Genomic DNA, 27064 nt, shown 5'->3' with positions numbered 1-27064 from the left:
GACACACAGGCTGGGAAACAGATGCCTGTGCCCCCCCTTGCAGTAGTATTACTCCCTATTTCAGCAGCCTGAAGGGATCCAGCTCCCCAATGCTGCTGGGATCTTTCCATGGCGGGAATGGACAGGATCTTGACATAGCATCAAATCTCAACTTCTTCTTCCTGTTGCAGGGGAAATAAGGATACCTGAGTGCGGGTCCTCAAATGATTGTCTCCTGGGCCGATGTATCTGCTGCTACAGCCAGAGAAGCCATCCATAGCTACAGATCCACAGTGAGACCTTTTCTATTCTAGGGCTGATGGCATGCTGTGACTCAAAATACATTCTGACAGCTCCTGGCAGTGACCCGTGAGGGAGATGTTTCCTGGAGCTGGGCACCAACATCCTGAGGCCAGCAGGAGAGGCAGGCGGTTGGGGTGCTGGATTTTGGCTCAGTAAGACTGGGTCCTATCCTGCCCTGCTGTAGACGTGTCTATGTGATCTCAGGTGAGTCTTGAAGATGCATTATTGAATATAGTCACTTAAAGAGAGAGAGGGACCTGGCAACGTGGTGTACTTTCAGGCTGACTGCTGTGGAGGGTATTGACTTGGAGACTTTCTGCGCTTGTAATTCAGCGCCCCGCACTTAACTGATTATTATGAAAGGCAGCCATGTGGCTCGGCATACACGCATCTCTGAAATTACCAGTGGGAAACCTTGGAGTAGGGAGTTGTGGTAAACGGATGAGTGGGGGGTTTCAGGGGAGGATGTACCCAGCTTTAGCATCTGACTGCTTTTATTTTACTCCTTCTGACTACACTGAGCACCCCAGGCGAGACCCAGCCCCTTGGAGTGGTTAAGCCACTAGGGCAGAAGAGAAAAAAAAGGTGTGGGATCTTTCAAAAAGCTGAAAAAAGGCATTAGGCACAAAGCTCTCGCTTCCTTCCAAAGGGGCACGCGCTTCTAAGCATGTGATGCTTTAGAAAAGCACGTTGTAAAAATCTGCAGAGTGAGGAATTGGTGCCCCTTTGGGGAGGATTATGGCTAGATCTCTGAATCCCCAGCGTTTTGGGTCTGCCATTGCAGCACATCAGCACAGTGTCAGGGGCTGCAGGCAGCTCTGCACACAGCTTTCTGTGCCACATGCCACTGGGAGGTGTTATGGCTGGAGTGCCTTCCCACACCCTCCAACAGCCCTGCCAGGCCTTTGGACCTGTATTGGCACAACCTGGATAGTGGGAATGGGGTGGGGAGGCTGAGCTTTAAAATGATGATGGTGCTTTGGGTATGTGCAACCCACGTTCTGTCTGCCTTGATGCCATCTTCATGTCAGGCCATCTTCATGTCAGGCTAGCCCTATACCATCCCTTGGCACAGTTGAGGAGGACTGGGGTTGGGGGTTATTTTTTTATGTTCAAAGGAGGAAAGGAATCATCGCGGAAAAGATGAACTCTCCATCACTGCAATCCCTTTCTGCCCTCTAGCATGGCCCTTCCTCTCCCAGGTAAAAGCAAACAAAGACAACAAAACCCCCCGTGCCCAGGCAGTAGTTTTCCTTGCTCCAGTGGTCCATGAGGTCCTAATCTCTTCCTTTTCCCCACCGTGCCCATGGCCAGCAGCGGATGCTGGTGAGTTCTCCATGGGCAGCAGCCAGCCTGCAGCAATAATGAGCTCAAGTCAGGCAGTGCCATCCTATGCGAGCCTCTGTCTGCTCTGCGTGTGTGCATCTGTGAGAGCGTGCGCTCTCGCTTTCTCTTCTCCCCCCTTCCCTCTCTTTCCCGACCCCCCCCCCACCCCCCCCCACCCCTCCTTCCACCAGCTCTTGTTCTTTTCACGAGATGCTGGGCTAGGGAGCCAGGAAAAGTGGCAAAGTGCTGCTGCTGCTCCAGAGATAGCTGTGGCCGGGCTGGGTCCTTCGCCCTCCCTGATGCGCCGGGAGTCTGCAGACACTGTTCCTCAGGGTCCCAACCAGCCATGTCCATCAAGCACCCCAAGGCACGTAGCCACCACCCTGCTGCCAGCTGCAAGACAGGTAAGAGCTAGGAGGGCCTTGGTGGGTGATGAAAGGCCCTGTGGTCCTCTGCTTGGTTATGAGTCCCTGGGGGAGGGATTTTCACTTGCTCCTGCCCCAGTTTTCTGTGGGGAAGGATGTCTCTGCAAGCGAAGTGGGAGGGGAAGGGTTCTGCTCAGATGTCACGCCTATTAATGTTATGGCAGAGCTTCTCCTGGTGTGTTAATCTTCCTGTGGCATCTTAGAAATGGTCAAAGGGACACAGACATGCTTCTAAGTAGCGGGCGGGGAAAGAGAGCAGCATATTTCTTACGTTAACCCCATCCCAGCCCTGGCTGGGCTGATACAGGAGCGGCACTGGCTGTGGCGTGATCTCCGTTTCAATGGGATTAGCGGTGGGCCTTTGATGCTGGGAGAAAATATCAGACTGTGCTGGTGCCTGTAGCTCTGAGATCTTCAGCGTCTTTTCATTCCCCCCTCCCCCCCCCCCCCAGCCTTTGCTATTGTTGTTAGTTTAAAATGGTGGATTGCATTTCCTTTGAATATTTGCGTCCAGGGCATCTGTGACATTGTGACTAACATCCAGGCTGAAGACTGGGGCTGAGCTAGTTAAAAATAAGACTAATTGGAGCGAAAGGAGAATGTGTTGGAGGCGAGAGAACTGCATTGAGCAGACGCTGTAGTGAAAACTTGCAGATGGCAGGAGAGGTGCACTCTTTGGGGGAAGAACTGGGGGATAACCCGTGGGGGCTTGTTTTCCTGACTGTGGGGCTGTGGTAACTCATGGAGACACCTACAGCGGCAAGGGCCATCTCTTCGCTGTTGAATGGGGGTGGATGGTGGGAATAAGCTGGTAATTTTGTGCAGCTAAGAGATGCAAGGGACCCGTGGTGCTAGCATCTTCTCTCGGTGGCTATCACTGCACCCGGTCCCAGAGGAACGCTGTCGCATTCCTCCATCTGGGGAGTACACGCATCACCCAAAGGGCCATGCTTTTGCCGTCCTGTCGTGCTGCCCTTCTCTGAGACTTGTTCCTGCAGCCCCAGGCTCCTCCAAAGCAACACTGGGTGCACTGGCAGGACAAGGCTGGCCTCTTGCCCTGCGAGTCCTTCCGCGTGGCTCTGGAGATGTTGCCCAGTCCTTAGGGCTTGACTGGTGCAGGCCCTGGCGGAGCTCGGTGTGCATCTCCGTCCAGACTGGCAGGACACAGGCGGTGATTGCAGGCCAGTCTCCCGAGGAGAGACTGGTGCTGGATGCAGCAGACATTTTTATGGAAGAGCCACCATCTGCTGGAGAAAGAGGACGAGCCCATCTAACTCACTTCGTTTATGTTTTAATTAAGGCTAGAGCAGCAGCCTCCAGAGATGAAAGAGAAATCCCAGCTCACCCATGTGGTTAAATCTGTATTTCATGGTACAAGTATCCATTCAGCTGCTCGTATGTTTAAAGCTAAGCACGTGCTCAGGTGTTTTGCTGCAGTGGGAATGACCTCCCAGTGCCACGTTGTGTATCTGCATAGTGGTTAATAGCCCCAGTAAATCCTTGCTGTGGGACCTCGGTGCCCTATAAGCCGAAGCCTTTGAAATAGCAGCGATAAGAGCAGAGAAGCATAGACCTTGCCCATCATAAATGGATTTGTGACTGCAACCCCGAGATCTTGGGGCTGATTTCTAACATTTAATAAATGACTGGTTTGCAGTGTTCAGCTAGCAAAATGCAGGCTGCTTGCAAGCACCTTGAATGATCTCTCAGCAGAAAATTAACCCCATCTGTCAGCAAGCCTCACTCCCTGGCCTGCGTCGAGCATCAGGTCTCAATCAAAATGTACAAGGGATGGAGCATCTGCAGAAGGAGATCTTTGTGGAGCTCTGTCTGTCGGGGTGGATCTGTCTCGGCATCCCAGCCATACACACCAACTGCCTTACAGACGCTGCCATATTGACAGCAGCAGCGATGCTGAAAGCTGGGAGGACTCCAAGGCTGCACAGAGCAGCTCTGTGTCAACTCCAATCCTTTCTGCCTCCCTGCTCCACACTAACAGCATCCTCTCCAGCACACACGCCGAGGCACCGATGCGCTTCTTTACGTGCAACTGCTCCTGGGCAGGGGAGCATGTTTCCTCAGAGAACAATTATGAAATTTTAATAAAGTGCTTTAAAGGGGAAATTCTTCCCTTTGATTCCTGTCTTGCACGCTGCCCCTTTCAGCCCAGAGCCTTCCACGCTGCTTAGCTGTTGGTTTTTCATCCTACCTGCCTGGAGGAACTGGGGAGGGGATGGGGAGAGCTGGGGCCAGGAGCCATCTCACAGCAGAGGCATCTGTTCTGCTGCAGCAATCGCAACACCCGAGAGCTGCAAACATGTCCAGGAGACACTTTTATCATTGACACAGGGGGGAATTTAAATAGCTGCCATGCTCTTGAGCTAAGCTGGAGACAGAACTGTGGCTCACACTTTATATAACTCATTTTTATTTTTAAACGCAGTCTTTTATTTTCAAGGGGAGTTCAACTCAGTGGGTGTCTCCTATCTCCTGCCCTGCCTTGTTAGCACATGAGAGGTGGCTTCTTTTATCAGCCCCCCATCCGGTATATCAGCTGCTTGGTTTCCTCTCCTACCCCTGAAACTCAAGCTCTCCTTGTTTCCCCTTTCAGGATTTCCTGCTTGCCTGGGCTGATGTGGAAAATTGAGGTTTAAGGTGAATAGAAAAATTAACCCCTTAAAAACATTCTGAGCTACATCTGTGGATGTTTCCTGACGTTACTGGAGCTCCTTTTTAAGAAGGGGGAGCTGTGTTCTCGTGGCTCTCTTCACCACTAAGACAAGCCTGTGATTTGTTTTGCAGTTTAGGAAGCTATCCATGTCAGTCATAATTCCCTCCTGCCAAAACCATCCCCTGGTGCTGGACCAGGTATATTTTTCCCCCCTAAAACAAGCAGGCAGGCAGCCTGGCACAGTGAGCAGAGCATTGCATGTCAGATGTCAGTTACTAACAATTTTCTTCCAGCTTTATTTGCCAACAGTGGTGGTGAACAGCAAGCTTTGAGGTTAAATGAATAACTAATTTGAATTACTTTGGGTTTGGGTCCATATAGGTACCAGTCTGCAGTTTGGATAAATTTTGAATGACCATGTGTCAGAGGAGATCAAGTGACACTTTGTGTCATGAGAGATTTGGTAGGATTGTCACTTCAGGCCAAGGGTGGTTGTTCCTTCCAGTCCTCCAACAAAAATACAAAGCCCCCTTGGGTCACAGCAGAAGTGGACCATGGCTGAAGGCTTGTGGTTGAGCCAAGGGCAGGCTTTGCATCCAGGTCACCTGAATTCCCAAAGCAGTGGCTACTGTGGGAGGCAGCTGGCCTCATGTCATTAGAATTTTGCAGTCACAGAGCCTACATCACCAAGCATCTTCAGGAGACTTCACAGAGGCAATAGGATCTCATGAAAACATACCAAAGAATGACTTCACCCATGGGGATGTAGCTGCCAAACATCACAGCAGTCTGAAGAAGCACTTTCTTGGCGCTAGGGAAAAACCTCTTGGACTAACAAGTTGTGAAGCACATCCTCAAACAAGCTCCTTGCGGCACGGTACTAGAAGAGAGAGGTGCTGGCATAGGCCCAGGAAAAGTCGCAAAGTAAGAGCAAATGCAACCCCGAAGAAGTTCAAAGCCCTTGGGGCGTGGATCACTGTAAATATGACAAGGCCACGAAGTCAGAAATGAGAAGTGGAAGCGACAGCAGCAGGCTCGGCGTGATGGCTCGTTAAACATAAAATAATGGAATCCCAGAGCAGCAGCAGACCCCTGAGGAAACAGAACAAGAGTGAGGGGATAGGGAGAAGTCTGCTTAAATGTCAAGGTGAAGGAGTTTATTTAAGGCAAACCCACTGGAGATGTCAGCCAAGCAAATGAACTAGTCAGTGTAGGTGTTCTCTGATCTTCCAGCTCCAAACCGAGAAGGGTGGTCAGCTGCTAGCTCCAGGAGTAGCATCCCTGTATCTGGAGAGGCCAAAGCCATACAACTACGAGCCAGAGCTGCCTTCCTGGTCCTGCTGGACATGTGAGGGCAGCCGTACTGGAAGGAAGAGATGTCTTCAGGCCACGCAATTTTACCTAGGAGTTGGGTGGAAGAAACGGGGACTAAGTGAAACTGGTGGAGGTGTTTGGTCCAGAAGTTTTTGGGGTAAAAAAACCACTTGAATGATGATCAATGGACAAAGCACATGGAATAGGCAGGGAGGCATTTAAAATAGTAGGGACAGTGAAAAGGACCCTGGGGATGGTGGAGAGAAAATTAACGTCCAGGGAGCAGGCTGGCAAATTCCCTTCCACCCTGCCCAGTGACAGCCAACGCTCCCAACGCCGCACGTGTTCACCGCTTGTGTGTTTGCTGTTAGCAGGTCATGAGGAAATTGCTTTAAAGTATTTCTTGGAGAGATTTAAAATTTTGGATGGGATTCAAGCCTAATATAAAAATGAGTTATTTTATTAAAAGCTTTTAAATAGAAGCTACAGAGTAGTCAGAAGCAGGAGGGCTATTTTAGAAGGAATTTGCTATAAACCTCTTCTACTACACAGAAGCTTTCTAAAATATTACCCTGTAAAAAATATAATTCTCTTTATCTGCAATTTAATTACATTTCCCATAGTGCCTGTGTCAACACAGTTCACTCATTTTTGTTCTCTATTAACTCACACCTGGCCCAGGAAACGAGAAGAAAAAAATGTTGGTGTTCAGAGTCATTTGGTGGTTGCTCCAGGATCTCACTGAGGTCACAAAAAGGGTGTATTGATGTACTGGAGAAACAGGAATTGGGGTCTCTATCCATACTGGTGATGGCTATGAGATGGCAATGTATAAAACTGGCGTAAAAGCAGGAGGAAGAGTGTGAGGATTCACGTCGTCCTCTGATCGATCCCATCCAGACTTAGTGGATCAGAGTTTTTGGTCTGTTTGAGACTGCGGCAAAGTTCAGATATCTGAATAATGGACCAGAATTATCTAGAGCTTTGTTGATTGGCCATTTTGTTGACCTCCACCACCCCACAATGTCTGTGTGTATAAATGAGATCTGAGGGATGTCCTGGAAGTATTATGAAAACAGTGTCACTCGTGACATCCTGTAGTTGCCCAGCGAGAACCTGGAAATGTGGAAATGCATTAAAACAAAAATGACATGTTAGAAGTTAAACCCTTGGTGATGTTGTATTAAATTTGGCTTGGGTTTAGGGCAAGGGCTGAAGCTGACTGTTATTTAACTTGAACAAACCAGCCTGTTTACCAGAGGCATAAAATGAACCTCAACCTTTGACCTTGGCTGAGAGGAGATTGTATCAGCTGCGGCCTTTTTTTCCAGTGCTTGTCTTCTGATAACTGGAGACATGATTAATCCAAGTCAGGATGACCAGGGCTTTGCCATGGGAGGATGAGAACAAGGCAAATATTTCCTTGCCGTGTTGAGCTGTGAAGGAGGGGATCCAAGATGATGGGGAGCTGGGATCACTGCTGCAGTGCTACTAAGCCCTGTGTTTTCACAGTAAGTTTTGCAGGACTCCGTCTCTCCCCAGGCATGTTGCCTGGTGATAATGTGCTATCTCAAGACATGCTTCCTGCTAGTAGCACCAGGATGTTGGTCCCAGTGGTGTTTTAGCAGAGGAGAGGCAGATGACTACAAGTTTCCAAGAAAAAGGCAATGACTTGTTTAACTGCAGAGGACTTTATTATTTTTATTTTTATTTTGGGAATCAGCTTTGTCAGGATCAGAAGAGCAACAGAGATCCCATGGCTTGAGCCCACAGTCAGTGACCCACCTCAGAGCTTGTGCAGCTTGTGTGACACCCAAGCGCTGTTACTGACGGCCAACCTAAGCCCAGAGCTGGGGGGATGAGCTTCAGCCCCACCATGTAGGTGCCGTGGGTTAGGGTGTTGTTAGAGTCACTGGGGTGCACCGGACACCCCATATACATCCTCTGGAGGATGGAGGTGTGGGTGCAGGAGAGAAAAGGGAATGGGAGACTGTACTGTGGGGCGAGTGCTCAAGGGAGGTCGCAGGGAGCGTGCTGCGGGGCAGGGAGCCAGCAGGACTGGACACATCAGGTGTGGGAAGGGGAGACGGATGTAAAGGGTCAGTCACTTCACTGACTTGCCAGGTGTATTTTTTTTTTTCTTCTTCCATCCCGTGCCCTGCAATAAGGTGCTCCCTTGCCTGTTAGCAATTTTATTTGGCCCTGCTGACACCAGGGCTCTTTAATTAAACTCTCCCATCCCTTCTGTCTGTGGCAACCCTTGATGATCTGTGATCTGAGGGCAGCAACCTTCCCTAAACCTCAGAGGAGCCGATTAAAACGATGCAGACGGATGCTTTATTCCAACATACCGAGGGTGACAACAGTGAGCGCTTTCCCAGGCATCCCCCCTCCTGCCCCCCCCCCAGATGCTCCCTGCCAGCATTTGGCATCCGCCGTCCGTGCAGAGCGGTCCCCCATCTCCAACAGGGGAGAAGCTGGGGCTTTGTGGCCAGGTTAGCGAGGCGGTGGCTGAGGAGGGATGCAGTGAAACGTGCGGATCAGGTGGGCTCCCCGGCAGTGCCGCCGATGAGCTGAGCGGTGGGAGCCGGCTGCGCAGCCGAGCCCCAGCCTGCCGGGTTGAGGCTGCTTGTAGGGTTTTGCTGGATGCGAGAGAGCTGCTCTGAGCTGCGCTGCTGCTGCCCGGAGAGAGGTGGGAGGGGAGGGGTGTCCAAGTGTGACTTTCACCCCGTGCAGGGGGTTGTCTCTGAAGAAGACCGCTCTGCTCTCTCCCCAGAGCCTCTCTGGCCACGCTGTCAGCACAGATCCACCAGCAGAGAGGACAGGTCAAAGGCAGTGAGTATCTTTTTCTCTGTGGCTGTCTGTCTGTCTGCAGTGCTTCTGTGTTCAGGTTTTTTTTCTGGCTTTCTCTGCATGTGGATGGATGGTCTTAATCTCTTGAAGCCCCTGAGGTCTCATGGGTTTAGTTTTTTTTTTACCTTTGTGCTGCTAATTTTTTTTTTCTATTGAGATGGCTTCTTTATCTTTGCTCAGGTGATCTCCTGGGGTGGTTTGATAACCCGAATGTCATAACCACATCCCTCCCTTTCTGTCTCCCAAGGAGAAACCCCCAAAACACATCCATGAGACTGGCAATTCTCCTTGACCAGGGTCCTTTCATAGAGGGAGAGGTAGGATGAATGATGGAGCAGGAGGCAAAAAACCTCACCATGGACCCCTACAGGGATACCTTTACCACACACCACAGATTATATTCCTGAAGTTGTAATTGACTGGCTTTATTTTCAATCAGAGGAAATATCCATGGGGATGTCAGCCTAGCAGTGGGATTGCCTTCACGGGAAATAAAGGTCTCGGCGTCCGTGAAGTCAGACAGACTTTGGGATCACGGGGAAGTTCGGTGCTGCTCAGCTGTGCAGGTCGTTGTTGTGGGGGCTGGCAAGAGGGTGGGAGTGGGGGCGAACAGAAGGCTGTTTCATAACAGTACCCCAAAAAGCAGGCTGCTGGAGGAGGCTGTGAGGGAGAGGGCACCCAGCTCCGCTTCCAGCCATCACTTTGGAGTGGCAGTGGGAAAGGGGAGTAGGGTCTGCTGGACTCTAGGAAATCATGTGCCATGGCCCCACATGCGAGTGAGGCTGTTAATGAGGAAATTTAAAGGGGCTTAAGGAATTACAAGGATTGATTTCAGTTAAAGCGCATCGAAGCAGCCGGTCAGGGTAGGGATTAAGGAAATGCACTCACTGGCATGTAGTGCAATTCCAGTTCCATTAATTTAGTTGGGAAGAGGCTTTGTGCATTTTTAATGTAATCAGATTTTAAAAGGAATATTGCGATGGGCAGCTCAAGCTCTGGGATCTCCCCAGGCCCCAACGGAGCAGGGTCTTGACTCCTTTGCAGAGTCTCTGTTCTCATCAGGTTCTTTGTGTCCTCCTCAGTTGTTCCCTCTGGGAAAGAGGACATGGGGGTTATCTGGAACTTGGTCCTATCCTGGCAAATAAGAAACTTTCTCCCTTTGCTCACTGTACAGTCCTACACTCTGTCCCATCGGTCTCCTGGCTGGTGGACCTTACCTTCACTCTCTGATGTGAGGTTTATTCAACCAGCTGCCTGTGTATCAAGGCTCATGAGGTCCCTGCCATCCCCTCTGTCCCTCCCTCCTTCCCTTTCTCCCTCCCTCCTTCCCTCCCCTTTGCAGACTGTGCACCTCCTTGGTGGCTCCCTGCAGGCTCCCACCACCCTGAAGAGATGCTTTCTTTGAGTTATTTTTGTGTGAGTGCTTGAGCCTGTGATGGTGAAAGGACCAGCATCTGCAGACGCGTGAAGTCCTCCTGTTATTTTATTTGCAGTGCCAGCTTTTCCATGATGCCTGGTCAGTAACATCAGCCATGACCTGGAAGGACAGGGACAAGAGGTAGTTTGGTCTTCTTAGCGAGGTCAGCCTGGAGCTCTGCCTGTTGAGGAGAGAACTTCAGAGGTGTTGAATGATGAGTACGATAATGCCAACTTCTGCTGCTCTGTGGTGAGCTGTGACGCCAAACTCAAATCACTTTAGAGCTGAAGCTGGACTTAACCCGCGGTCCTGGTCTTAGAAGGAAATGCTGTCTCTCCTTTATGATCATCCCTCAACTCTGAACGTCTTCCATTGGAAAGTCGACCTTCTGCGCTAGGAGGCAAGGATCAAATGGGTTGAGAACAACTGGCCCTCCTTTTTTTGCAGAGGATTCTTTGATATATTTTTAAGTGCCAGGACATGAAACAGTAAATCCCTCCTTTCCGCTCTCCTGTCTCCTGCAAACAGTCCCGACTGCTGTCCAAGCCAGCCAGTTAAAGGGTTAACTATAACTGGATGCCTGAATGGCTGCCTTACTGATCCCACGGAGGTAACTGAAAAGACATGATGCATCCCTCACCCCTGCCCATCCTGTCCCTGTGCTGTCTGCCTCGTCCAGTGAGCCTTTCAACTCACTGCAGTGTCCCCTCTTCCCTCCTGCCCTTCCCTTGCCTCTCCACCTCCTGCGGACCCGGTTTCTTTCCCTCTCTTTCTCCTGTGTCCTGTCTTGGAAGTCCTCACCTAGAGATTGGTGTTCCATCAGAGACAAGCTCCTTGCTCGTGGCTCAGCATCTCTGTCCCCCATACGCTCTGATTCCCTGCTGCAGTCCCTTGATCTCAGGCATCAGAGAGAAATCTGAGCAGCATTGCGGTAATGCGTGTCACACCTCTTGCTGAGAAATTCGTGAGCTTGCTAGAACAAACAGTGCAGGGAAGATAAAGGTTGGGGGCAGGAGGCATCAGGAAAGGTACCAGAAATATCCTGTAGCAGACTCGGTGTGCGTTTGAGCGCAGCAGGTCCAGCGTGGTCAGCTAGGAACATGACACTTTGCAAACGGTATTTTTGCATTGATGTTTGGGGTTTATGTAGCGTAGCATCCTGAGACCACTGGCCATGGGTCTGTATTTTGAGGCTGTGCAACAATTTCTGTGACTGAGGATCTTCAGGTTTTGTGCTTGTGAAGTGCTACGAGCTGCCTGTGCTACGCCAGGGAGACACTCGTTGCATTTAATTAACATTTAATTTGCTTTAAGATTACATTAAAATGTGCAATAATAGAAACTCTCTGAAGGGCGGGAGGAGAAGAGTGAAACAGGAGCGCTACAGATTGGCTCAGTTGCTGGTGCCGGAGTGTTCTGCAAGAATTGCATATGGAAGGGAAAAATACTGTGCTTCCCTCTGCAGTCACAGAAAGTATTTAGCATCTGTTTGGCAGGAGGGCTCAGGGAAGGGCTTTCTCCAGCTTGGAAGTGGGTCCAGCAGCTGAGAAGTGGGGACTGGGTCACTAAATCCTTCTGCCATGGTCCAGCGGGGAGAACGGCCTCGTTCGATGTTCAGGGAATCTAGTAGAAGAGGTGCCCTTGGGCTGGAGAGGCAAATCACAGGCTGTGCCCTTCTAGAGACCATGTAAAACCATTAACCAGCACCTATATGTTTTTGAGAGAAGAGGATGCCGGTCCCGTATGATGCGTGTGTGTGTGTTATGTTTCCCTCTCCCTTTGTGTTCCTCCCTGTCCCGGGGTTACGTAATGAAGGATGCTGTGGATGCTCCGGCTATCCCGGGAAGGGGCTGGCAAGGACACGAGGGGCTGGCGGAGGAGCAAAGGCTCTGGGGCTGGTTTGAAATTTAGAGGAAAAAAAGCAATAAAGCCATTTTCTGCCTGGATAAGCCTGGTGGGAAAGAGGCAGTTTTAGTCTGCTTATGTAACCCTGAGTCTAAAGAAGCTGCTTGGGATCCTGGTGGGGGTCTCGTGGCTCTGCAGCACAGACTCACCTTGCAGGTGCCCTGCTCCCCCTCTTCTTCCTCCAGCCCCCTCAAGCCCCTGGTATTTGTGCTGTTTCTGGTGCTGCTGGATTGTGGTGGCTGATTTCTGGTATTGCTGCCCTTTGCTCTCCTCTCACACCTGACCAGAGCAGGTCTTTCCAAGAAACCATCCCAAAGTTCAGCCTTCGAAAGCCTTTTTGCCAGCCTGAGCAGCTGAATGATGGCTGTGGGTGAGCCTTCAGCTGCTCTGGTGCTGTGTCCGTCTTTAGCATCTGCTTGGCCTCTTACTGGAGATGTTTCAGGGTCCCTCCCACAGATGAAGTAACCAAGGACACAGGTTTGATGAGGCACAGAGCCACTGAGTTTTTTTGGTTTTGGTGGAATTTTTTTTTTTTTTTTTTGCCACTCTGGCTAAACTTATAATCGTCATCTTCTTTGGTTTTCCCCTGCTCACACCCCTGCTCCCCCACATCGACCACAGGAACAGAGGGATGAGGACTCGCCTGGGCTGCCTGTCTCACAAATCAGACTCATATAATGATTTCACAGCTATTCTTCCGGACAAGCCCAACCGGGCTTTGAAGTGAGTATAGCTGCAGCATCCCACCCCCACCCCATTTCTGTCCTTCTCCTCCCTGCCCACCACCCCCTCTAGTATTATCTTCATTTTACCGTACTTTGTATAAGCTTTGAATAGTTCTTTTAGCCACAAGGAAGGAGGAAAACAAAACAGCGCTGATACAGCAGGAACAGCCTCAGAATATACCCGGATCATTGGCACGAGTTCTCCCGCAAGACAGGACACACGCACAGTCCCTGCTGCTGTATGTGGGACATATCTGCACATATTTGAGGACGTAATTTACCCCTCTGTCATCGCAATTCAAAGTCTGAGCAGTTGATTTGGTATAAGAGGTGACCTGCAATTTCAGATCATAGTCCTCCTTAGCTAAGCCTTGTTATTAAACACTACCAAAAAAGTCCTACATTAGTTGGCGTAACACCTCAGGTAGATGCTTCAGAGAGTCCAGAGTCCTGATTTGAGATGAGAGGGATGGGATTCATCTGATCATAAGCCACTGCTTACATCTAGTCTAACCTTCCCCTTAAAGTCAGGAGAGTGAAATAAACACTTCTGCAGGGGTGGCTTTCATTTCACTTAACTTTTGGCATTTACGATGTAAATGTCTACAGCTGAACTTGTTCTCTGAGCCTCTGCTTAGAGTCAATGAGGAAAAATTTGTCCCTTTTTGGGTGTGACTCATCTGGCCTATTTTTACCTGCCTACCCAGGGGATATGAGGTGAAGGGAGTTAAGTCCTTGCAAGTCCCTTGTTATTTCCTCACTGACTGTAAAGGGAGCCCAGGGTGACCAGCTCACCTGGAGACCTCTACATTGTAGACTTCCAAAGTTAGGTGAGAAGAATCCAGCCTTCCTCGGTGTCCTTGTCAAACAGCCCCAGAGAGGATCAGCGGCCATGGGTTGTCTGTAATTCCCTCTTCCTTCCTTTACAGAAGACTGTCAACAGAAGAAGCAACAAGATGGGCAGACTCTTTTGATGTCCTTTTGTCCCATAAATGTGAGTAGAGATCAAATTAAACCTTTTTTTTCCCCCTCGTACCCTTAATACTGGTTGTAGCTAGGGCACATAAAGTATGTACCGCATTGCATTGCAGAGCACAGGAAGGGTCCCTCGGGTAGCTGCCTTCTACCAACTAGGCAGCGGTCACAGTCATTTATAGGCAGGACTTGTCCTCTGGTTAAAATGTGAGGGAGTGAGTTTCTGTGCGTTTGCTCTTAGCTGGGTGATCACAACTGATAAAGTCATCAACCCAAGGTCTAGCCTTCTCCAGCTCTTGGGGATGCACTGGAGGCAGGACCCCAAGTCTGTAGCCATGCGTACCGACCTTTGGCAAGTGCCTCTGGGTCCAGTCTTTCCGCACAAGCAAATGGCAGGTTCTCAGCTCACTAAAGCCCCCTGAGATCCATGACACCGGCTTGTCTCCCCCTCCCTCCAGCTGCTCTTCTGAGCTGCTGTGTGGTGATGCTGAGGCGCAGCCTTTGCTGGGAGTGCTATGGAGTGCTACCACACACCGCTGCGTGTGGCTCAGTAACCTTGAACAAGTTGATCTGTTGCACAGAAATCCTGCATGGTAGCCCTTAGCAGGATCTCATTTACAGTTAGCAATGCAAACCTGAAAATTTCACATCCGGAAACCTTACGCAAACGTATAATCAGCGCACCTCGCTTCATTCAATAGATCAATCATATCAGTTCTGTTCGGAAAATATTATTCTGCTTCTCCAGCGTTTTCATGCTGAGAAGTTATAAACAAGACAGCAAAGTTCACAGTATGCATTCATTAACGTGTTTCTATTGGAGAATAAAGCAAGAGGGAGTCGAGGTTGGGGAGAAGTCAATGTGGGCGGTGAACTATTTTATTGCAATCAGGAACTGTCTGGTTTTCTCAGAGATACAGGTTTTTTCTGCGCTTGTGCTTTAAAATATAAGTGTAGAATTATATTATTATTTTAAATAAAGTGTAATTTTTCTGATTTCTACTGAGATGACAACAGTTTTGGCAGGGAATTAAGTGACAACTTTAAACAGGCTGGCTGTCCAAGGCAGAAAAAGCAATATATAATTTTAGCAGCAGTATCTTGTTGAGGTCATTGCTTTTGCAGCCAGTAGAAAAAAAAAAATAATGGTGTAGCTGGGTATGGCTAAGAGGGAACATTTCTTTTGTCAAAATTCAAAACAAGAAGGGAAAAATGCACCAAAGAGACTACAGGCTGCCTGGCGGATGGCGAGGCGGGAGGACAGGATATTCACATCAGTGTTACAATTCTGTACTTGAGCCCCTTGTTCCTCCTTCACCAGTGCAAAAGTCAAAATTTTCCTTATTAGATACAGACTGCAGCAAAAGTGCTTTGGTTACAAAAGCCAGCGAATTTACGCATCTATGTACTGACATTATACAGCTTGTTCCCTCTTCAGTTGACTGCTACGAATGCTAAATCAAACCTTAGTTCAATTATTTTGTCCAACAGCCTCCACGAGAGTGTCTGTTTTTATTAATAAATTAGCCTTATAGAGTGATAAATGAGTTATCAGAATTTTTCCTGTCTCTAGAATGGAAAGTAATTCTGATAACTCTCTGGCACTTAATGAAAAATATTCAGTTCCTAATAGCAACAGAAGGTGATCTTTAAAATTTAAATTAATCTTTTTTTATCAGCAGTCATGGTGACATAGCCTGGTGATCAGTGAGAAAAAAAAAATTTGGTTTAATAAACTGCTTTCTAAAGGAATATATTATAACTGCTCTGCACCTGAAGTTTCTGGAATCGCTAGCCTGGCAGTCAAAGGTTATAACGATGCAAATACAAGAAGCTCTGTTGAAACAGAAGTGTTACTTCAGTTACACTCATTTAAAGGAGAGAAGAGCGTATTTCCATAAAAAGGAATTGTCTTGTACAATCATTGGGGTTTTGCTTATGTATACTTGTATCCGAAATGCAGAAGAATTGCCAAAGGTATACTATGAAAACAGAGCAAGAGTGTTGCATTTTTGCTGTTAGAAACCTGTGCTGATGTTATGTAAGGGAGTCTTGTGCCTTATCTGACCAAAATCTCAGAGTAAGAAAAGCCTGGCCTGCCTGCATCTGTCTGCAGTAAAGCTGCCAGCTAATATTCTGCTTCTAGCGCCAAGAGAAGGACAGAACTGTCTCAGCCTGATTTCCCTGTGACTGCCCAGGTGAACAGTATTAGCCAGGGAAAATTTGAATTCATGCTTGGGGGCATGGGCTAAGCACCAGCTGGGCTCGGGGAGAATTTCCCCTGGGGCTCGCAGTCATCAGCAGGTAGATGGCTTCTGCTTGACACATCTGTCATAAACTCCTTCTTTGCTAGATGGACAGTTCATCTATTTTGGAAGGGAGATTGTGATGCTGATTTTGGGGGGTTGAGTGGCGCTTTCTGCTGTGGCCAGATGTTACGGTGGTTTTTGGTCCCTTCCAGTCAATCTGTTCTTTGGGGAAAAAAAAGTCCCAGAGTGCTCAAGCAGGACTCAGGAGCCGGATGTAGCAGCCGAAAATGGGGCAGTCTTTGTGGGTAATATTGCAATGGGTTGGACAGATGCAAAAAAGAGCTCCAAGGAGTAAGAAAGTGGATCAGAGCTCCCTAAAAGACCCTCTGAAGTGCCAAGGTGAGCAGGCTGCCCTTCACACAGAGGAGGCTGGCAGGGCTGCAGTCCTCTTTATGCAAAAGGCAAGCAAGTGACCTGAACGGGTATTATGCATTATATGGACTCTATGGGGAGTATCATTATGCTCATTTTTGTCAAATATTCCTTGAAGGATGATGGCCCTGTGAAACCCCTTCTTTCCCTCTCCCCCCATTGCTTTGATGAATGATTTCTGTAGGTAATGTTTGACCCTGAGATGCTACTTCTGGCAGCATCTTGAGTAGCATTGGGACTCCAGCATCCCTCAGCCTAGCCCTCTTAGGGTAACTATTGCTAAATGGTAGGATGCAGCTCGGCTCTCATTGACAGCCCCAGATGAATAGGTCAATGCAGAGATATTCTGCTTGGTTTTGCTAATGGGTGAAGCAAATCAACTTGAAACTGTAGGACCAGCCAGTTGATCTTCTTTTTACAAGCAAGAGCCTTGTCTGAGCTCGCTTTAAGAGAGGCAAGCACAGTGTTGCAGTGTTCCCTTGGGCCAGGGCTTCTGAGTGTGGCAAACAACAGGACAGAGGAGTTTGATCCTACTTTGCAGCAGAGAATTGAGAACGCAAGAGACATGATATGTAGCATGCTTTCTTCGATGCTCAGGGAGCAAAAGAAGTGGTTTTAACATGCTAGATTTTGGCATCTTTTCCCATATTGTGTCCGTGTGGATTAGCGATGGCTCCCAGGGAATTGGGGCTCAGTGTGGTCTGCAAAGTGTGTGTGCATGCATGTGAGTAACAGAGGAGCAATCCCTGCTCTGTACCCATGCCCAGGAGGTACAGACTGGTCAGCCAGATGGAGATTTCTTTTGACAGGCGGTGGAGGGAAATACAAGCAATGGCATGTCTCATTCTGCATCCCTCGCGGGGCTGGACACATGGCTTGTCGTTTGTCCAGAACCCAGCAGGACAGTCTGTACTCAACCCTTAGTCACTTTTCAATGAAGCATCCGACACAGAAAACCTTTGTGTTGAATTTCCATTTTTGTCTCAAGGGTGATATATTATTTTTTTTTTTCTCCTCCACCAATTTTTTGGTGATCTCTTTGCTCTTCTGCCTAAACTTTATTGTCCTCCTCCTCCTTCTGTTGTCTACACATTGCTCCTCTTCCTACACAGCACAGGAATATCCCAACCTACTCCTGGTTCTTTCTAAGCCAGAACAGCGTTAGCATTAGCATTGTGCTGGTGACAGGCAGCTAATATTCACCAAAGCAATGCTTAAGCAGCAGTGAGAGCGTGTACGTATGCTATACAGAGCATTGTGGCCTTGTCTCTTCAGCCCTGGACCCAACATGCTCCATTGAGCTAATCCATTCATCTACCAGCCATAAGGACTCGATCCTTTATTCCCCACATGAAGTGCTTATTGTCCCAATGGCGTGAAATGCATGCATTAAATATGTGATTGTTGATTGCTTTCTTATTCTGACAGCAGCTAATGCTTGGTTATTAAGCTGTCTGCCTGAATGATTTAAGCCGCTAATCTCAGCTCTTCCTCATCTCGCTGAAGCTTGCCTTAGTTAAGACCTGTGTTGTGTTTCGTGCTATCCAGTTCAGCCCCTTCCTCCACAGCCCTTCTTGCTGGAAAGGATCCCCTCTCCCTGTCCTGAAGGACAACATTTGAATGGAATGTCAGGAGTGTCTGAGACCCGATCCTCACATAGTTGTTGATCTGCCTGGCAGTCCCCATCTGTAAAACACTAATCCTTGTCATTGCCTAATTTGCAGGTGACCTGCAGGGTTACATCTGTAAGGTGCACTGCAAGATTTTGGGATGGAGTTACCAAAAAATACTTGCGCGATCCTTCCTGTCAACACTCTTGTGCATTCCCTTTTTTCTATTTGAATGGAGAGCAGGTCCTTTTGAAGCTTATGTTTATACCGCACTCTGCAAAAATAAAAACCAAACATCTGCTCCTCTTGACGCACAGTAGGAGAGCCCTATTTCTTTGCCTTTATCCTACCTGCTCCATCGGTACTGATTTGCTCCTTTGGCTTCAAGCAAGGCTCACCACTCTTTTGAGTCAAATTCCTGAATAAGTGTCCAATAGTTGTTTTGAAGGGTCATGCGTCTATACCAGTACGTCTCTCCCTTCTTGAATGGCCCTGCCTTAAGGCTACGGGTTTTAAGGATATCTTGTGCTGCTGCATCTGAAAACTTCTAATCCTGCTTTTCATTTCTGTGCTGTTTCTGTAAAGCACCCCTTTGGTATCACACTTCTCAGGTGCTCCAACTCTCTTCCAGGATATTTCAGGAGGTTGACTCAGTAGGTGATGCTCTCCTGCTCATATCACACTGCAATCCAGTGCTGGTTGCCCCAGCAAAAAAGCTGTCCAGTTGGGTGGAATGGGCTTTGAAATGCTGCTTCTTCACCATCCCTGGATGTGTTTAAGAGACATTTAGATGTGGTGTTGGGGGATATGATATAGGGGAGAACTTTGTAGTGTAGGGTAGATGGTTGGACTCGATGATCCCAAGGGTCTCTTCCAACCTGGACGATTCTATGATTCTATGATGCTTTCTTGACAGCCGTCATGTGCAGAGGGAGATTAAAGCCATCGTCCAGGTCAAATTCCAGCTCAGGTGCTGGCAGCCCCCTTACCGAATTGCCCTCCTGCCCTTTCAATCAGATTTGTCATTGTTCCATGATAAACTTGTGGGCAGTGATTTACTACTGTGCGGTCATCTGGGCTCCCATCTCCAAACTCCGGCTGCCAAGCACAGCTGTAAATGCTGGCAGGCAGTCAAAGGCTAAAGATGAAATCTGTGGAGAGCCAGGCAGCCTCGAGTCAAGGATGACCTCTCCTGCATCCAAGGCCTTCTCTGCAAGATCCTCTCAGGTCCAGCCTCATCATTTCCAGCTCCTCAAGGACTGTGAGGACGGCACGACAGGAACATATAAAGAAGTGGGGAACAGCCAGACACTCATATTTATCTATCTGCTGTCTAAACTTCAAGATAAAAAGGAGCTGATTGACGTGAGAGCAGGAGGCAGAGCATAGGGAAACCTCCTGGTCCCAGGAGGGACCTGCGGTGGCTGCTCTCTGGAGCAGGGCTGAAGCAAGTGCCTTTCTCACCTCATCAATCATGACATCTCTTTCTTTTAGCAGGTAATATTTTGCAGATAATTATATTTTGTAGATATTGCATTTGCCACGCAAAGCTGCTACTTCTGCGAGTGTTCCTCTGTCAGTGCTGGCACTCTGGGCCTGTTGTAAAGGGAGGAAAAAAAATGACCAGGATGGAGAAAGGGCAGAAAGACCTCTGGAGGGACCAACAGCAGAGGTTGTATAGTCATAGCAGTGTGCTTGGGTGCTGGAACGTCAAATGTCCTAAGAACTGATGATATATAAAATGACATACATCTCGGGGAACTGCTGCTTTCTCCCATTTGTACTTTCTTCTTTCTGAAACCTGTCAGCCTGCTGTTATGTCCTCTCCTTTTCCTCCTGCAAAGACTCCCTGCTCTATTCTCAAGTCTTCCACTTGCATCTGCACTGGCCCTGTGAATTTTATAGACATTAAGGGGGACACAGGCTTTGAAAATTTTTTCACCATATTTATCTACCCACGGAGATGCTGAAAGCAGCCACAGGCAGCATGATCCTGACAGGTACCCTGTTCCTGGAGATGCTTTTGGCACTCTTTGCTCTGCAGGCTTCTCCGGGGCTAATGTCATATTATTGCCCCAGGCTTGAACCCACGACTGGTGCTGTTAATTGCTCTGGCATTCTCGTCGACAAAAGCCCTGGTTTTGTCCACAGTAGCAGTCTGAAACCTTGCTCTTCTCCTACAAGTACATTAATTAAGAAGTGGCAGGATGAGTTGGTATGATACAGCTATTTCTCTCCCTCCAGGGGCTGACAGAAGAAGGAAGCGTAGCTGGGATGGGACGAACCCATTTTAGTTGCTGATTGCTGTGGAGCAGTTAGCAGTGCAGAGCCCATTAATGAAGGAGCTTTGAGAAACACCGAGTGGAGAGGTTTAGCCTGTAGTGTGGTCCTGTCTGGCCTAATAACTTTTCTGCCTTTCCCTTTGAGAATCTGGGCAGTTAGACATCTCCACTGACTTATGCACAGCCAGAAATAGGATTGTTAGTTGCTGTTCAACACCTGGGGCCATTTCTTAGGGCTTGAGGCTCAGGACCTAGAACTGAAAAATATCTCCATGTCCTAAGTTATTACTGGAAACAAGACAAGCAAGAATAAGATTAGGGGACACGAGAGAGAAAAAGGGCAGTGTTACATTGCTGCTTCTCCTCGCATATCTGGTGCAGGCAAGAAAACAAGGACAAAGCTGTAAGGGAGTTTGTGATGGCCTGTGACATGGCCAGCTCCTGTCCCCAGTGGGTCTGGGCTTGCCATGGACATGTGAAAATGACCCACATCAGGCTTCAGGCATCGCCCCTTGGTTTCCGTCCCAGCTCCCACCGCTCCTGCCATGGGAGGAGGGAGGGAAGGCAGCACTGCCTAGATCTCCCACAGAGAGAAAAGGGGCAGGTGGAGCCCCCAATCCACAGCATTGCAGGAGTTCAGGTCCTACAAACCCTCACTGGTCTTTGTCCACCCCTGCCAGGCACACATGCACTTGATCCTCTCATCATTTTGGGGAGTCTGACCTTGCCGAATGCATTCCCGATTCCATCAATATTTTTAGACACTTGCTTGGAAGTAGCCCATGCTGACTCAGGAGGTTTCCAGTCATGAACTACAAATACTCAGAGCTTATTGAAAAAGACCAGGAAAAGTTAGAAACGTTACTGGAAAAAAAAAATAATTAGGAGCCAAATTTATTTCCAGGCTAAAGGAAGGAGAAAGGGCATTATGTGAAACCTTCAACTACTTCAACTCTGCTGGTGCCATTCAGGGAAAGGAAATAAAAAACAATAGCTGTGTCCATAAACACGCCCAGGCAGGGGTTTAAGAGGACACAGATTGCCTAATAAATCTTTCCGTATTTCTAATCTGCCCCGGCTGACTCAGATTACATTACTGAAATGTCACAATTGCTAAGCATTAACAAGCGATAAGAGCACTTTTACCACCAACTAGACAAGTAGTAATTATGCTGCACCCTTTCCCCCTCTCCCCTTTATTGTAGCTGTAACAGTTAGACTTTCCAAGATCCTTCCTCTGTTTAAATAGGAACTAAAAATATGTCACAGGGCAACAAAGCAGAGTGACAGAAAACATAGGAGACAAGTCCACAGATGCTATGTTTAATAAAGGTTTTTCTTAATGATGGATAGGACATTGCAAAGTGCTGCATTAATGTGCACAAGATGCTGTGGCAAAGAGACATCATTTACAAATGATCAATGATACAAAGGTATCATTGAAGCTTGACATTTTCAAGAGGAACTTTTCAAAGGTTAGGTGCCCCGATACGGAAAAAAGCCTTTTGCCACATTAGCTGGCAAAACGCTTTTTCAGAGCAACAGCAAATGATGTTTGGCCTCGTGGCAGCTCACGAGACTCCAGGTGATGCAATGGTGTAAGTTATGGACACATCCTGGGATCGTGGACTGTGCTATTGCAGAACTTGTGAGAAAAATCAAATGGGCTTTTGTAGGCAGGAGTAGATGGAGGGATGCTTATTAGATGGACTTGTCCCTGCCCTCTTTCTCCTCCCATTATAACTCCCCGCGTCTCCCTTGCAGATGGGCTGGCTGCTTTCCGCGCTTTCCTGAAGACGGAGTTCAGCGAGGAAAATCTGGAGTTCTGGCTCGCCTGCGAGGATTTCAAGAAGACCCGCTCGGCAGCCAAGCTGGCCTCCAAGGCTCAGCGGATCTTCGAGGAGTTCATCGATGTACAGGCTCCTCGAGAGGTGGGTATGCCAGCACCCTGGGCATGCAGAGCATCCCTCTGGTGGAGGGAGCAGGTCCATCTCCCCCACTTGGGACCTGTGGGGTGCTGGGGGGACTGGGGAGCCCTCCCTTCCCTCCCAGAGGTGTTGGTGAGGAGTGGATAAGGAGGATGGGAATGCCATCCAGCCTGCTAGAGCTACCTCTGCTCGTGGTGACTCATCCCCTGGTGAGGGCAACCACTTTGACGATACTAAATTAGTCACAGCCAGTGAGTTCACTGGCAACTGCAACCTACATTTCCTAACCTCTATGAGCTTCCTAGGAGTATTTCACCTTGCTCCTCTCATTTACTATCAATCCCCCAGCAGGGTATTGGGCTCATTTCTCGCAGGACTTTTTGTATGGAAGCATCCCACGAATGACTAACTTGTTGACTCTCCAGGGAGGAGTGTTTATCTGCTGACTAACTCCCAACTCAATTAGACCTCCTAAAAGATGCGAGCAATAACTCGGAGCTGAACAAAAAGTGCAGTCGCAACCCGAAGCCTGGAATTGTTAAGTCCTCTTTGAAGTACTGACAGGCTGATGCGACTGTCAGATCCTGTGTCGTGATGTTGGGTTGTGTTATTGTATTCATAATGCAACCAGGTGGGTGCTTACTGCACCTGCTCTCCCACGGCCATCCTCCTGCTAGATTGCACGGGTGCTTGTCACCATGCAGGTGTCTGCAAGAGGAGCCCCCAAAGGGCTCTCTTTACTCCATCTTTGAACTAGGAAGGCAATTGTGAGGCTACTGGGAAGCACCCAGTTTTACACCAAGTGGTGGGGGGGGAACCCTGCGGCACACTTCGATCCCTATTGCCCTCAGTGAGCATCTTCCTGCTGTTATTTGTGAAGCTGGATGAGATTTTCAGGACTACGGGGCTGAATCTGGATTAGAAATGTGAGCACAGGCTGGATGGGGTCTTTCCTAAAATTTGGTCCTGTTGTCACAATTTTGGCATGCTAGAATACGAAATGACCCTTAAGTGACACAGAGAGCTAGTCTGTATTGCTGTCATCTGAGTTAAGGCAGACAGTTTTACTTTCTAGACTCCTTTAAGTTTGGACTCTGGGCTAATAACAACAAATAACATCTTTTCAGCCGGTTTTTAAACAGTAACCCTAACAAATGCTGCCTGCTTTGCTAGGGAAAGAAAACAGGAAAACTCAGGTTGTTGGCTTTCCAAATGAACAGCAGTCATAACATGAGGGTGGTTTATTTTTTCAAGTCCCTGCTGAAGATATTGTAACATGAAGCTGTTGTGGGAAAAATCAAACAATTTACTTTATAACAACAGAGTTTAGAAACATTTAATAAGAATGTACTAATAGTTTAAACCCAGCTAGAAGTTCATTCACCTTTATCTTGGGCATGTAGTGAAGACTAAAGTGAATAGAGAAATCTTGATCGACCGGAGGGAGGTTAGGCTAAATCAGCATTTTTTAGAAGATGCGCTACATAAACCTATGCTTAAGAGCCTGAGCAGAGGTAACTTGATTTCAGAAGTACTCTGATCAGTATAAAGTAGTTCAACTTTTCCAAATTTGGGGCAGGATTTATAACGCTGGATCGCTCGACCCTGCAGAGTTTGGGGTGCTGTCTAGGCATGGATGAGGGTAGGACATTGGTTGTTCTGCTGCTTTTACAGCAACAGCTGAGATGAAATGTGTCATTTTAAGCAGGCAAACTGGTCACTTAATACCAAACTCTCTTCTGCTACTGTTTTCAGGTGAACATAGACTTCCAGACACGGGAGCTGACAAGAAGAAATATGCAGGAGCCCTCCCTCACTTGCTTTGACCAAGCTCAGGGGAAGGTGCACAGCCTGATGGAGAAAGACTCTTACCCCAGGTTCCTGAGATCCAAAATTTACACAGACCTGCTGTCTCAAACCCAGAGGAGGCTCAGCTAGAGCAGTGATGGGGCCTCAGAAACCACGTGCTTCCCACAACAGCCAAAACCCATGTCTAAATGTGAAACTTTCTTGGTGTTAAAAGCAGTGGGAATGAGAAAAGAGGGAGAAGGGGAAGAGAAGGCTTCCAGAGCATAATCCAGATGTGGTATTAGGACTCTTTGAGTTTCTGTGCTTTTTTTGGTTAGCGGTAGCATCTTGCAGTTGTTGCCTGTCTCTCTAGCATAAATCCATAATCCTCTCTAGTCATGGACTCATCTGTTGGGAAGGCAGGTTTCCTTTAAAATCACTATGTTGGTTTGTGTGTAAATAACGCCACTGCACCTTTCCATCCTTCCAGACATCTCCCTGGCTCTCACCTCTCCCCTGTGCTTGGAGGGGCCCTAAGGGCAGTTCTGAAACTTGTGAAGCCAAGTCTAGTCCAAAGCATCATCTCCCACACTGGCTGCTGGGGTCTGGATCCAGAGACCATGAGGAGGGAGAGAGGGAAGGGAGAGAGAAGGCAAAGATACGTGATTCATGCTGCTTCCCAGAGAGGAAACCATCAGTGAACTTGGCTCACCTTTCCATTTTGGTTGCACACCTTATGACACCAGCTGCTACCCTGTCACAGGCCCTCCACACCTCTGATGTGCTTATCTTCCAGAGATGGAGACCAAGTGTTATTTTCTGTATGACTGTCAAGCAGTTGAGTTTTTCTCATGAGGAAGGTAATGCCAAAAACTCTTGCTAGACCTAGGCAGGCAAGTCTTCTAGTGTGAATGATTGTTTTTCATTAATATTATTTATTTGTACTGTAGTTCAGCCTCATGACCCCAGTCATCGTTCAGGCTTCATTGTGCTAGGCACCGTACCAAAGCCTAACACAAAGAGGCTCCTGGCTGCCAGAGACATTAACAGGCTTGGTGGCTTCTCAGAAATGACTTGCCAGCTGTCGGGAAAGAGTCGAGAGAAAGAATGTCCCATCTGCCCCATGCTGAAATGTAAGAAGAGCACAAGACCTGTCTGCGATGGCAGATAGCATTTTTCATTTCACCTGACCAGCACATGGCAGCAGGAGGTAACATGAAAAATCACAATTATATTTTTGTTATTTACTGATTATTGACTGTTGTTGTTACCTACCGATTGTCCACTGTGGGTTCAATGCCATGTAAAGAACTATTAAAGACACAGACCCTGCTGTATGGTGCTTGATTAAAAACAGGACACAGGGAAGCATGCAGTGGAGCAGGACAAGCGTCCAGGTGTGAAGTGGTGCGTGAAGGGTACTTTGGCCCCATGCCCATAGCCTGGATAGCCAGCTGCAGGAGAAGACTCTGTGTAGATGTCAGTTGTGTAGCACCTCCTCTGTGCTGTGCAGTAATACTCACCATATGAAGGCCCCATTTCTATGGCATTGCTGTTCCAGAGTATCAGCTGTCAGATTCTTGCAATATTTTCTAGTGCAGCAGCAGACAGCCTGTCTGTGGACTGGAGCCTACAGACCAGAGGTCTATTTTCTTAGTTTTATGAAGGCCCGGAAAGTGACCTCATGGATCTTTCCCTTCTCTCAATCACCCACAGATCGGAGGCTGTAAAACTCTGCTCTAGTTGAGGGCGGTGGGTAGCTCTGATACATCAGAAAGCTGGTGATAAAGGTTTAGTGTAGTGTGGTGTGGACTAGGTAGAGTGAATTCTAAAGCTAAGCACGATGTGTTTGGAATGAGATACAAAAAGCCTGCTCAGATATTAAAAGTTACTATCCATGCATTTAGGTAGGAAGCAGGTTTTGAGGCTTTTTGTAAGGATGCTGTGCAGGACATTAGGACAAATAGGTTTAGGATCAAGATAGGGATGGTAAGCATGTTTGTCTTATTTTGGAGGTGTATTCCTGTGGTCTCTAAGACACTAAAGTCTAAATATGGTGCAATTGCATAACTTATGTTCAGTAGGGAAACCTGCTTTTCAGTACCTGGTTGGTCAGAATTCTCCAGTTGTCTTGTAGAAAAAGATCAGTGAAAGGTGGGCACTGGAAAGTGCCCCAGAATCATCCAAGGGGTCTACATCATGCAGTGTCCCAAGCGACCATGAGTGTAGCTGTTCATGGTCCCATAGCTTTATGGCAAACAGGGTACCTGGCAAAGAAGGTCTAGTGGGACAGGTGGCTTGGGAAACTTGTGCAATGCTCTGCAAGGAGTCAAAGACAGAAGCAAAGGGTATAGAGTCATACATCCAGTGGCTGTCCTTGGTGGTATCTGGCTATAGAAAGTGGAACATTACCTATACAGCTCCTTCCTGCTAGAGTTGAAAGGGAAGGAGGAGGGCAAATCACCCCACATTGCTATGAAACGCTCTCCATCTTGACCTGCAAGGGAGGATGCAAAGCCACTGACTGTGAGGAGGGGCTGAAAGAACTGTCCTTTCCAAGAAACACTGTGTCTACTGCATCTGCGTAACACAGGATGGACGGGGATCTCTCAGGGGCATGGGTTGCTTTGGCTGAAGTAGTTCCCTTTGAGATGGCCTGTGGTGCCAGTTGTACCCAGTGTCACTGTGACTGCAAAATGGCAGAGCCACTGGTGATCCAACCACTGCAACGTGGCAGCTCAACTTCCCAATGCTGTGGGGATGAAGGGAGGCCACCTTGTCTGGCCCTGCCTCCCTCCGTTTCAGCCTCCTCTTGACTGTACATGCAAAAAGCATTCCAGTGCTGCCCTGGATGTGAGAGGCACCACCAGCAGGCTTATGCA

The 27064-nt window shown here is 48.2% G+C and overlaps 1 protein-coding gene across 3 annotated transcripts; it reads left to right on the top strand.

The window, feature by feature from the left end:
• The first annotated feature begins 1907 nt into the window (after nucleotides 1-1907).
• On the top strand, nucleotides 1908-24332 carry RGS8 (regulator of G protein signaling 8). Of its 3 annotated transcripts, none has more exons than XM_074151539.1 (6): nucleotides 1908-2012; nucleotides 8795-8853; nucleotides 12815-12916; nucleotides 13848-13912; nucleotides 22231-22397; nucleotides 24150-24332. In XM_074151539.1, exons 1-6 carry the CDS (start codon nucleotides 1908-1910, stop codon nucleotides 24330-24332), a joined length of 681 nt encoding a protein of 226 aa, XP_074007640.1. The 3 variants fall into 3 exon arrangements, with proteins under 3 accessions (XP_074007640.1, XP_074007641.1, XP_074007642.1); XM_074151540.1 differs by lacking the exon at nucleotides 1908-2012 and adding an exon at nucleotides 8427-8513; XM_074151541.1 differs by lacking the exons at nucleotides 1908-2012; nucleotides 8795-8853 and adding an exon at nucleotides 10873-10898.
• Nucleotides 24333-27064: the final 2732 nt, after the last annotated feature.

Source organism: Numenius arquata, chromosome 8 (genome assembly GCF_964106895.1).
Source record: "Numenius arquata chromosome 8, bNumArq3.hap1.1, whole genome shotgun sequence".
Taxonomy (NCBI): domain Eukaryota; kingdom Metazoa; phylum Chordata; class Aves; order Charadriiformes; family Scolopacidae; genus Numenius; species Numenius arquata.
Note: the sequence above shows the minus strand (reverse complement) of the source record. Positions and strands in the feature narration are given on the sequence as shown.